Genomic DNA, 13,798 nt, shown 5'->3' with positions numbered 1-13,798 from the left:
GCATCTCCTGCATCCTCTTGAGATGATTTAGAATTGGAATCATTATAAGATTCAACGTTTTCTTTTTTCCTTTTGTCTTTTTTGCAATCTCTTCCGAAAAGACTCATCTTGTTGTAGTTAGAACATTTGACTTTGGACTTACCAGTAGGCATAGATTCCTACAAGAATTAGATCTGCTTTTGCCCCTTATTTTGTCCTTCTTCTTGTCCTTTTCTTCACCGTCCACAAACAATCAATTCTTCCTTGGTGGATTTAGTAGCTTTCTGCCCCATCTCCTTTGAGAGAAGAGCAACCACAATCTCGTCAATCATAAGCTTTGGAGAAATGCTTCCAATAGCCATTACCAGGTTGTCCTTAAACTGTATAAGAATGAGACAATATAATTTTTTTGAAATCTTAGAGACATAATGTTGTTTTTCTTGGGACAGGTTACCATTTTGTGAGCATGATTTTGTTTGTGAATATGACTGGTAATGTTATTAATAATTATGGTAAATGGTGAAAGATAGTGTTTGCAAAACGGTGTTGTATACTGTTGAATTACATTTGATTGTTGCACACAGGTAGAGGCTGAAAGTAATCAACCAGAGACTGAATTGAGGTCAAAAATTAAGGCTCTTGTTCTGGAAACTACCAAAGTGCCTTCAACACCGTCAAAGCAACCAGATGAGGTAAGCTGTGTTTTTTTCCTAGTTTAATTCTGTGCTTCAGATTATATTGGAGCTTCCATAGAAGCCAGTTTCTAGTACAACTTTTTCTCTTTAATAAAGTTTTATTATTTTTCTATATATTATGTAACCATATATATATATATATATTGTGAATTGTGTAGGTTGAAATAGCAAAAGAATTGGACAAGATATCAGCTAAATTAGATTCTGTTGATGAACTGTTATCATCATCATCTGAAGCAGATCGTGAGGTGCAGAGCCTTTTAAGTGGAACTGCAGATTTATGGATGCCTGTCATCACTGCTACTGCCGATGAACGCAGAGCATTAGCAGCTTCTGTTGTTGCTGAGGAACATGACATTATTAAGAAGCAGTCTTAAGTGCGAAGGTACATCTGTAATTTCTATCTGGAAATCACAAGATTTATTTTATAATGTATCACCTGTCTTTATTTAAAACTTAAATGGGTTTTACCTACTCAGTGTGGCTATGCCTTATACCTTTGGAAACTGAATAACAATTGGTGCGTCTAGTTTGATAGAATGAAATTGTATTCTTTTGTAGATAGAATAAATTTCACAATTTTTCCTTACTAGCCTAGTTGGCTTGTGAAATCTAACTTCATTAGAACGTGTGCGATTAAAAGCTTATCTGACCATAGCAGCCCATTCTGTGCTTTTATGTGCTACTGATAACATGGGTGATGATTATTTTTTAACATAATTTGATCAACTGCCATTTGAAGAAGGAATAACAGGATTTCAGCTCCAGATGCTTATAAATAAATCAATTACGAGGTTTTGAAGCAAAACATTGTATTGCTTGAAATTGTGCAAAACATTATCTTTGATAATTGTTTTTCATCTGATATGCTGTTCTTTTTTCCATTATATTATTATTTTTACATTAACTAAAGCTATAAAAAAGTTTTCTAGTTTGGCACTAGTCTAATGTAACTTGTATGTCCCATGGCATCAACTATTGTCAACATTTTACCATGTTTTAGGATTTTAGAAGCAATTCAAAGACTAATTTTCTATATGGAAATACTTTTGTAAAGATATAAGATATCTGGAAACCTTAATTAACTTTTATTAGTGGCTTAAGTTTTGACCAAGTTTCTAAATAATTAGGGTAAACTGTGGACCACAGAAATGCTTGTAAACTGACTACCAGACATAGATCTTTAGGGTATTCCAAGTTCAACATTGGGCAATTACCCTGCCTATACATGTGGGTTGTGGCTGTATGTGGCAGTATTTATACTGGATCGTTATCATGGTATCTTGTCATATCACAATAATGAAGTTGCTCATGTCTTGGGCGTTGATAAAATGTTTCGGTTGGTTAATGTCACCCATGAAGACAAGATCCTTGCAGTCAATACAAATTCATCGACTATTATTTGGCATAGAAGATCTGGTCATCTAAGTTTGGGGTGATTTTGATACTATATGTCAATGATTTGGTCATCACTAGGAGTTCCCAATAGATGATCACACCAACTAAGAATGATCTCAAATGATCTTTCAACATGACAAATCTTAGACTCTTGTATTATTGTTTTGGACTTGTTGTGTGGTAAAAGAAGAATTAGATTTTCTATCTTAGAGAAAAGATGCCAAGGCATTAGTTGAGAAATTCAAGATAGGATTGTGAACCCATGTTTATGCCAATGGAGATAGGATTGCTCAAGTGATTGCTACTCTTTATTGTTGGTTGGCTGTTTCATTTACTTTACTTATACTAAGCTAGATATCAACTATGTTGTTTGCTATCTTTTGATGTTTGTGGAAAAGCCTTATCTCAAATGATCTTTCAACATGACAAATCTTAGACTCTTGTATTATTGTTTTGGACATGTAGTGCGGTAAAAGAAGAATTAGGTTTTCTATCTTAGAGAAAATATGCCAAGGCATTAGTTGAGAAATTCAAGATAAGAGTGTGAGCACATGTTTATGCCAATGGAGATAGGATTGCTCAAGTGATTGCTACTCTTTATTGTCGGTTTGGTGTTTCATTTACTTTACTTATACTAAGATAGATATCAACTATGTTGTTTGCTATCTTTAGATGTTTGTGGAAAAGCCTTAGGTTTTAGATTGGAAAAAAAGGTAAAATTTGAGATACATCTATGGAACAATGGAGTATGGCATGGAATATAAATAGAATGAATATTTTTCTTTGCAAGGATACACGAATGTGAATTATGTAGCATCTTTGGATGATATAAAGTCTACTTCAAGCTTTGTTTACTATTTAGGAACTGATTGCATATCATGGGGTTGTAAAAAGAAAACCGCTCTTGTATGTTCTACAAATGTAGAATATCATGCCAAAGGTTGAGTTAACTATGAATCGGTACAATTATGTTGCATCTTGATAGGAATGGCGTACCCAAGGCATAACCTATAATTCTTTTTTGTAACAATCAAGGAGTGTTAAAGCTTGTACATAATCTATTTTTCACGAGCGTAGGTTCAAAGTCACTACATCTACGAGCATATCAAACAACATAATATTTAACTCCAATGTTATTACAATTAAAGAGCTATGTGTTGACATATTTACCAATCTCATCCTATCATGAAGTTTGTTCAAAGCTTTCTAAACCTTCTTGATTTAAATTCTCAAGAAAATAATATAATAAGGGGGGATTATTAAAATAATATTATAAGATATGTTTTACAAACTATTACATTATTGTATTATTTTTTTAATTAGAAAAGTTGGGAAAATGAGGGTCTTGACCCTTTATAATATCTGCTATAAGGGAAGACATGACCCAAACTAGCTGAAAACAACAAAAAAGCTATACACCAAAGGAATGAGGTACAATTGCAGTCAAGCTACTTAAAACAATTACAAACAATAGAAAGAGTTGGAACTCTCAGATCCACATTAGACGATGCCTCAAAATTCTTGTGATTTGAGGTTGAGAATCTCATACACTTGAACCTAACAAAGCTAAAACTAATATATGAACTTCAATCGAACCACCAAAACCCTTGGCCAAATTCTCCTTGATCAACCTATCCTTCTCCATAATAACCTCCAAGATATTCAGCTCAAATACTGAAACGCCACCACTAATTTGAGAATTCAAGCCTCTCACAAAATAATGAACTAACATCCAATCATCCATAACTAAGTTCACATATTGCATAAGTTCAAACAAATGGTTCTCATATTGATCAAATGGTGAATCAGTTGTCAACAGATTATATTAATCAAACCACTTTATAACCTTTAATCGGAGCACATAAACATTGAATACCAGAATAGCAGAAACAAATACCGGTAAGCAATAAAACTTAAGAATGAAACAGAGAATTAACACAATACAACCATACCACATAACACCATGATTTGTATGTGGAAAACCCGGTAAAGGGAAAAACCACGGTGGGAAGACTACCCGCAATCATATGATACTTCTGCAGAAAGTATGTGATACAATGAGGGGCCTGCACATGTAGGAAGACACACTGTCTAGAGCGTACTGCTCATTACAAAGGAGTCTCACTGACTACAGAGAGGTTATAACCACCTCAAGATAATTGGACAACAATCCAGAAGAATGAACTGCCAGAGATAGCATCTTTCATGCTTGATTACAGTCCTGGTTAAGCTCAATACCAGGAGCCTTTGACCTCTTACTTAAACCCAATCCGATCACCTATGATCGACCAAATCTCCTTCGCATATGACATTTCATTCCACGACCACGAGCATATATTTCATTCCCATACCTATGATCTACAATGAGATCTTACATCAATTTATACAAACCCTAAGGCCTAAACCAATTAGGTCGGCCACCTAAAAGATATTACAATAAGATCATTACATACATCAATATTACAATGATATGCCATGTCGGCTTTAGACCAAAACAACATTAACCAATCCATAAATCATCCCGATAACGTGTAGAGAACATGTTAACATGATACCGGTCCATAGTCTAGATAGGCACCAGACCTAATCTGGGTCCACCATGCCAAAGCGATGTCTCCAATCAGTCGAGCCATTATCAAGGATCACCTTCTGCATCCTGAAGTCCATCTAGAAAGCCTTCCAACACCACGTATGCATTCTGTCAAAGATTCTCAGTAAAAGCTCTATCGGGAAAACCTTAAACCCTTATCGGTAACACAAGATCTTCTACCGGTAACCAAAACCTGTTTGCCGGTAACCAACCATAACAGTTAGTGTTGACATCAATGACAAAACATCAATGCAACACGTAATCAATTCCTCCATATTGCCAACAATCTCCCCTTTTGACATTGATGGCAACACTAGATGTGAAAAGAAAATATCTAAGTGCCAAGAAGTGCCAAACATTTCTCATAGAAGACATAACAATGAAAAACTGAAAAATCCTAGCAACTCTCCCTGAGGAGTGCAGTCCAATCTAAACTGATCTGAATTTTTCACATATAACTCTCCCCCTTTGACATCAATGCCAAAGATATGATATAGATATTAAAATTTTTGTGAATCTCAAACCTGACTACTCCCCCTGAGTAGTAGCACCACTACATCAACCCGAAGCAAAGGATAAAGCTAATGATGCATACCAGACTGATGGTCTACTCCATCAATTAAGTTTTTGCCGGAGGGGTAGATACCCCTAACCTATCTCTCAAATACTCAAATGATTCCTTAGACAACAGTTTAGTGAATATATCTGCAATTTGCTCTTTAGTGTTCACATAAACCAATTTGACTTCCTTTTGTCCCACCTTGTGATTCAGAAAGTTATATTTTATTGATATGTGCTTAGTCTTAGAGTGAAATACCGGATTCTTAGATATGTCAATAGCAGTAGAGTTTCACAATAGATAACTACCAGTTCACTACAATTTACTTTGATATCCAATTTACCTTGATATCCTTCAATATTTGCTTCATCCACAAGACTTGAGTGCAATTAGTTGTTGCTGCAACATATTCAGCTTCTGCAGTAGATAAAGAAATGCATGACTGCTTTTTGTTGATCCATGAAACCAATTATTTCCAAGAAAGAAATCTCCACCAAAAGTGCTCTTTCTGTCATCAGTATCTCCTACCCAATCTGAATCTGTATATGCACATAAAGTGAAGTTATCATCTCTAGAATACCATAAGCCATATTCTGTTGTTCCTTGCAAGTACCGAAATATCCTCTTTACTGCACATTCATGATTTTCTTTAGGATTACTTTGATATCTTGAAACAATACTTATTGCATTCATAATATCCGGTCTAGTCTAAGTTAGATACAACAAGCCACCAATCATAGACTTATACCTTGCTGAATTTACCGGTGCAGATGTGTCTTTGATAGATAATTTCTCACTTGTCACCATAGGAGTACTTACCGGTTTGGAATTATCCATACCAAACTTCTTCAACAATTCCCTTAGATACTTAGTTTGACAAATAAAGATGCCTTTGCCAGTTTGAGTAATCTGCAAACTTAAGAAAAATCTCATCTCACCAATCATGGACATTTCAAATTCATTCTTCATATTATTAGAGAATTCCATACACAATTTATCTTCACCTCTAAAAATGATATCATCAACAAATACTTCAATAATCAGAATATCATCATCAGTGATCTTATAATATAAATTACTGTCAGCACCACCTTTAGTAAAACCAAGCTTCAAAAGATATTTATCCAACCTTGCATACCAAGCTCTAGGAGCTTGTTTCAATCCATATAAAGCTTTCCTTAACCTGCAAACCATATCTTTGTCATCTATCAGTGAAAATCCATCAAGTTGCTCAATGTATACTTCTTCCTCAAGTTCACCATTCGAAAATGCACTATTAGCATCCATTTGATAGACCTTATAGTTCTTGTAAGCTGCATAGGCAAGAAATAGTCTAACAACTTCATTTCTAACTACAGGTGCAAATGTCTCACCATAATCAATTCCTTCCATTTGGGAATATCTTTTACAAACCAGTTTAGCCTTGTTTCTTACAACTTGACCATCCTCATTTAGTTTATTTCTAAAAACCCATTTAGTTCCAATAACATTCTTATTTTTAGGCTGGGGAACTAAAGTCCAAGTCTCATTCTTCTCTATCTGATCTAATTCATCTTCCATAGCCTTTAACCAATGTTTATCTTTACAAGCTTCAATAACAGATGTTGGTTCAATTTGAGAAATAGACATACCTCTTCATTTGCCAGTCTTCTTCTTGTCATAACTCCCTTGTTCCTATCTCCAATGATTTGATCTTCAGAATGATTTAACCTTACATACCTTGGTGTCTTCTAAACTGTAGGTTCATTGTTCTGATCATCAGTCACAGTTGAATTTTCTGATTGTGTCGGTGTAATTGTCTCAATGTCTTGTATCGGTTGAGTCATTGTCGGTTCACTTATGATCATTTCCACTGTCGGTTCCCTGTTATATGATATAGATTGATTTGTGTGTTGCTCATCCACTTTCACATTTGTGCTCTCCACAATTTTCTGCAATCTTTTGTTATAACATCTATATGCTTTGCTTTGAATTGAATATCCAAGAAATATCCCTTCATCACATCTAGGATCAAACTTCCCAATTGAATCATCCCTTTTGATATAACATTTACTTCCAAAAATTTTGAAATATTTAACAGTAGGTGTATGTCCAAACCATAATTCATAAGGGGTCTTACCGGTTTCACCTTTGATATGAACTATGTTGAATGTGTAGACTGTTGTACTCATTGCTTCTCTCCAGTAGATGTGAGGCAATTTGGATTCCATCATAATGGTTCTTGCTGCATCCAAAATGGTTCTAGTCCAGGGTGCAGATAATTGTCTCCTAATTCCATTTGTCTCACAATAACTGTTAAATTCATGAGAAGTGAACTCATTGCCTTGATCAGACATTTGATTTTCAATCCAATTTCTGTTTCTACCTTTGCTTTGAAGATCTTGAATTTCTCAAAGGCTTTAAACTTCTCCCTTAGAAAAGTCACCCACATCATTCTAGAATAATCATCAATTATCAGCATGAAGTATCTATCACCTTGAAAGCTTCTGGTCCTTGTTGGACCACATAAGTAAGTGTGAATCAAATCAAGCACATCATTAGATTGATCATGTACGCTCTTAAAAGAAGTTCTAACTTGCTTTCCCAATTGACATTCCTTACATATCAGATTATGAGGCTTTATAATCTTAGGTATATCTCTAACTGCCTTTGTTGAACTAATCTTAACAATACAATCAAAATTAACATGACACAACCTCTTATGCCATAACCAACTCTCATCAATATGAGCAATCAAACATGTTTTATTACCAGTGTTCAAGTGAAAGATATTACCTCCAGTCTGAGTACCGGTTGCAATCTCCAAACCAATTTTGTTAATGATTTTGTATTTTCTATCTTTAAACTGAAGTTGGAATCCCTTGTCCACCAATTGACCAACACTTAAAAGATTATGCTTTCAACCTTCTACATAATAGACATTATCAGTATTATGCTTTCCATCCAGAGAAATAATACCTTTACCTTTGAACATACATGCTTTGTCATCTCCAAATCTGACTTGACCGCCATTGTATTCTTGCAGGGACAAAATTTTTCTTTTATCTCCAGTCATATGATATGAGCATCCACTATCAATTACCCATTCATCCTTGTCTTCAACTTTTGCTGCCAGGGCCTTTTCTTCATTCTTGATAGCCGGTTCTGGTTCATCTTCCTTTAAAACATAGAACACCCATTTCTTTCCATTGCCAGATCCACTAGCAGAGTCTGCTGCCGGTTCGTCCTCAGAGTCATCACTTACTCCTTCCTCATTTGCTATGTAGCATTGTTTTCTTTTCTTGAATCTATAAATGTTTTGATTAAGCTTAAATGATTTCTTAACTCTTTTTTCAAATCTTGCATTCCTTTCAGGACATCTAGATGCAAAATGACCAATCTTACTTACTTCCTACTTACATCTAGTTTTTCCTTCATACTTACTTCCTGCCGGTCCTTTAGGTACTCTTCTAGCAAGTAAGGTTTCAAGTTGCTCAAATTCTTCATCCTCTTTCTTCATATCTTCCAATTCTTTTGCATATAGGGCTTTCCAATCACTTTTGTCAGTGGATGATGATGCATGAAAAACAGGTTTAGACATTGCAGCTCCAGAGGGTCCAAATTCTTCAAGCTCAAAAACAGATAATTTCCCAATAAAAAATGTCTCTGTTAACTGAAGTATTTGCCATTGTTCTCAATTCATTAATTGCAGTTGCCTTCATCTTGTAAGCCGGTGGAAGGGCTCTCAAGACTTTGGAAACTATTTCATCTTCACTCAGAGATCCTCCACAACATTGAATTCCCATGACAATCTCATTCACTCTTTCCATAAATGTAGCAATTCTATCATTATCTTTCATCTTCAAGTTCTCATATCTTACCCGATAACCATCAAGTTTAACAATTTTGACAGTAGGATCACCTTCATTCAAAGTTTGCAATTTATCCCACATAACCTTTGTCGATGATTTATCAGTCAATCCCATGATTTTCTGATTAGTGAGTGCACACAAGAGGGCTTCTCTAGCTCTGCAATCATTTTCAATATTCTTGCTCAAGTCTGCAGCAACAGGATTGCCAGATCTAAGATCATAAGGTGTATATCCTTTCTTAGTGATCTCCCAAATATCCTTGCCAAGACATCTAAGATGAGTCTCCATTTGGATTTTCTATATCCCATAATTTGTTCCATCAAGCTTAGGGATTTCTCTTCTGAAAATAATTGCCATAGGATCTACGTCAAGCAGTTAAGCTTCTGCAAAAGAGGACCAAAGCTCTGATACCAATTGTTAGGATAACCGATGGACAACTGAGAGGGGGGGTGAATCAGTTGTCAACACATTATATTAATCAAACCACTTTATAACCTTTAATCGGAGCACATAAACATTGAATACCAGAATAGCAGAAACAAATACCGGTAAGCAATAAAACTTAAGAATGAAACAGAGAATTAACACAATGCAACCATACCACATAACACCATGATTTGTATGTGGAAAACCCGGTAAAGGGAAAAACCACAGTGGGAAGACTACCCGCAATCATATGATACTTCTGCAGAAAGTATGTGATACAATGAGGGGCCTGCACATGTAGGAAGACACACTGCCTAGAGCGTACTGCTCATTACAAAGGAGTCTCACTGACTACAGAGAGGTTATAACCACCTCAAGATAATTGGACAACAATCCAGAAGAATGAACTTCCAGAGATAGCATCTTTCATGCTTGATTACAGTCCTGGTTAAGCTCAATACCAGAGGCCTTTGACCTCTTACTTAAACCCAATTCGATCACCTATGATCGACCAAATCTCCTTTGCATATGATATTTCATTCCACCACCACGAACATATATTTCATTCCCATACCTATGATCTACAATGAGATATTACATCAATTTATACATACTCTAAGGCCTAAACCAATTAGGTTGGCCAACTAAAAGATATTACAATAAGATCATTACATACATCCTTATTACAATGATATGCCATGTCGGCTTTAGACCAAAACAACATTAACCAATCCATAAATCATCCTGGTAACGTGTAGAGAACATGTTAACATGATACCTGTCCGTAACCTAGATAGGCACCAGACCTAATCTGGGTCCACCACGCCAAAGCGACGTCTCCAATGAATCAAGCCATGATCAAGGATCACCTTCTGCATCCTGAATTCCATCTAGAAGCTGCACCAACAACACTTGTGCATTCTGTCAAAGATTCTCAGTAAAAGCTTTGCTGGTAAAACCTTAAACCCTTATCGGTAACACAAGATCTTCTACCGGTAACCAAAACTTGTATGTCGATAACCAACCATAACAACTAGTGTTGACATCAATGACAAAACATCAATGCAACACATAATCAATTCCTCCATATTGCCAACAGTAACATCTCAAGCCATGCATCCAAGACATTAATTAAAAAAAATGGAACAATAATATTTTTTGGGAAACAAAGTGACTTTAAGAAAACAAATCAACATTAATATGTGCATAAGATGTTGTAACAACATGAGATGATATACTTGACATGTACCCTAGCGTACAAGTATGGTGACACAATAAAAAGACTAAAAAAACCATGGTTGACATTGAACATGAGGCATGGGGAAGATTCAAGACTCCAAAAACCATTTGAGGCATCTTTTAAAGATCTCTACCTAACCATGTCCAGAATGACATTTGAATGTGAAAAACATAAGGACCATGGAAAAAGGGTTGGAATTTTTTATTAGAGGTCACGCAAAGGTCCTAACCCTTGAAAGGTTTCAAGATGCCCCCAAGTTTGTTACCTCAATAGTGGGTTTCTCTCAAGGTTAATACCTTAGTATTTGACTTCATGAGAGTTCGACACCGCCAATCAACAATAGACCGAAAGTCCAATGCATATGCAACCATGGTATCAAACTTCTTCTAACTTTGATACTTGTGAATGTTGGTATTATATTTCTCCAAATTCCAATATCCAAAGGCTTAGTATTAGACTTCTCCAAAGTTTGATACCTCGACAAGAGCACAAAAGAGACCAAGGCAGGAAATACTCTTTAGTATCAAACTCCTTCCATGTTTGATATCCCAACATAGGTGCAATAAAAAAATCTAAGGCAAAAAAACACCCTAGTATCATGCTTATCACAAGTATGATACCATAACTCAAGGGTTAAAACAAATCTAAGGCATCGAATAAAAACTGATAGGTTTAGGTTCAACACTCAACAGGGCACACCTTCCTTGATTTATAAGCTATTGAATTCTTTTGAGAAAAATGTTGTAGGGATTATGGGAACCATAGTGACCACATGAGAGTCACCAAAAGGACTCAAATATCGAGAAACATAGCACAAGGCTATGCTAACTCCTTAACCCAAGTAAGGAAGCATACGTAAAACATGAGAAAACTAAATTATGGAAATCCAAGCTTGTTCGACAACAAGGATGTGATAGACTCAAGAAATAATGTGTAATTTCATCCATTAGCACAATAAAATAAAGTTTTCCACCCAGAAAAATGATACTATAACACAACATTCTTCAATTTATACATACCCAACTATTACGATTATGGGTTTCAAACATGCCAACACCCTCACAAGAGAGATGAGAAAAATACTAGACAATAGTAATTAACCATTCCCTTTTAAGGTTTCATTCTAACATAGGCAGGACATAATACACATGAGCAATTAGATGAAAGCACAACCATGCCATAATTACAAAGTTTATAGAGATTACTTACCAAGGTTACAATACGTCATTACTAGGTTCATATCATAATAACAAGTTGGAGGCTACTTACTACCATGAAATGTACAAATTCCATTAAATATATAATATAATAATAATTCCCACAATTATATGGCAAGAGTCAATTATCCTCATATATGTACACTTTTTATGAATTAACATAATTGAGAAGGCTATGACAAGGAGTAAAGAACTCTAATTTACACACCAATCAAAGTTCCTAAAGAAAAGGCCTCCAAGATCTCTATTCTCCCAATGGTGGTTTCATGCCACCTAACATGGTCCACTTAGGTCCACCCCACCATGCTAGACGATAGTCACTTGGGCACAAACACAACACTCACAAAAAACAAGGGAGTATAGATCACAAGAAAACTATGAACGAGAATATCAATTTTATCATTCACATCAAAACAAGTGATGCATTCATAATTATAGAAAACACATAGCATGCTCATGATTAAAATTCAAGCATCTTCAAGTATGATAAACATCAATTACATGCAGACCAACGATAAAACATATTGTAAAAACATGAACATGTGTTGACATGGTCTCATCCAATCACAAGCATGGAAGAGAGATCGTTCTCATGTTGAACACCAAGTTCATTGACATTAAGGATTAAGATTCTAGAAAAGTATAAGAGTGTCATCTTGAGAACATGAAGTGATGGCTTTGTAGGCTTGAGGATGTATACCTATTATCATGCAAAAGGAGTATTCCTATGACATGCACTACCCTACTTAGGTATGAAGTTTCCTTACCAATCATACTAATCATAGACAAGTGCTCTAAGTATGTTGTCACTAGCTATCTTGGTTTATGTTATCACCCCATGTTTTCTTTGATTTATACTTTTTAAATAAATTTTACACTTGGTGTATCTTTTAAGAATTTTTTTGACTTGGGATGACATCTAGGGCCACTCTTTTTTAGCTACATGCCTCAAATCCTAGGTGTGTCATATCAAACACTATTGGGAAAAGACACAAATTTAAATAATTTTTTTGGGGTAAACATAAAATAAGGTTTCCAATTTTTCCAAATCAAATCCATTAAGGAGACTTCTTGTCTCACATTTAAATTCATTCAAAATAATTTCCATAATCCAAATTTTCTAATTTTTTTTACTTAAAATAAATTTACCTTCAACCTCTATTAATGAGAGCTTAATTTTTTGCTTTCTTTTTTGCTAGATATATAAATAAATAAAAGATATCCTTTAGATTCAAATACTATGAGCAACTAATCTTTAAATTAAAATTCATATTTTGAAGGTTTGTTTTTTTAAATTCATAATGAGAAAACATTATGGAAACAATTAAATTTGAAGCTTTCTACCTATGTTTTGAATTGAGAATGGAACCATTGCTACCTTAAGGATAAGTAAGGAAATCAAAATTCAAATGGACTCAAGAAACTAAAGAGGGGGAGAGAAATACCTCAATTACAATTACACATATAATGATTTATTTCAATTTCTCACAATTAATAAAGTTCAATACACACAACCTAAGAAATTTTCAATATTCTCTTTCTAATGAAAACACCCTACTCAAATACCCTAGGCAAGCTCAATGCACACCATTTCCCATTTTTCTAGTAAAGGATTTTAGGAGAGCCCTTTTCTTTAAATAAAAATGCCCTAGCTCTTTTCTTTATTTCATTTTCACACAAAAACATAGGCAAATAAGTTAAAATGTCTAAGTTAAATTTTTTTTCTAACAATAAATAAAATAATACTATTTAATTACTTTTCTAAAATTTAATTAATTTAACTTTTTCAAGTAAAGAAATATATTTTTGATTATAATTAACTAATTGCAGTAGTCCAATTAGC

General features: G+C 34.7%; 1 protein-coding gene across 1 annotated transcript in view; it reads left to right on the top strand.

Annotated features, from left to right (window-relative positions):
• LOC131048420 (uncharacterized) overlaps positions 1 to 1,263 on the top strand; it is a 48,168-nt gene extending 46,905 nt beyond the window's left edge. The window contains exons 2-3 of the mRNA XM_057982376.2: positions 564 to 671; positions 833 to 1,263. Coding sequence (XP_057838359.2) covers positions 564 to 671; positions 833 to 1,051 — 327 coding nt within the window. The 3' untranslated portion in view covers positions 1,052 to 1,263. The remainder of the gene's footprint in view (positions 1 to 563; positions 672 to 832) is intronic.
• The last annotated feature ends 12,535 nt before the right edge of the window (positions 1,264 to 13,798 follow it).

The sequence above is a fragment of the Cryptomeria japonica genome, chromosome 8 (genome assembly GCF_030272615.1).
Source record: "Cryptomeria japonica chromosome 8, Sugi_1.0, whole genome shotgun sequence".
In the NCBI taxonomy this organism is placed as follows: domain Eukaryota; kingdom Viridiplantae; phylum Streptophyta; class Pinopsida; order Cupressales; family Cupressaceae; genus Cryptomeria; species Cryptomeria japonica.
This window is presented reverse-complemented; position numbering and strand designations above follow the sequence as displayed.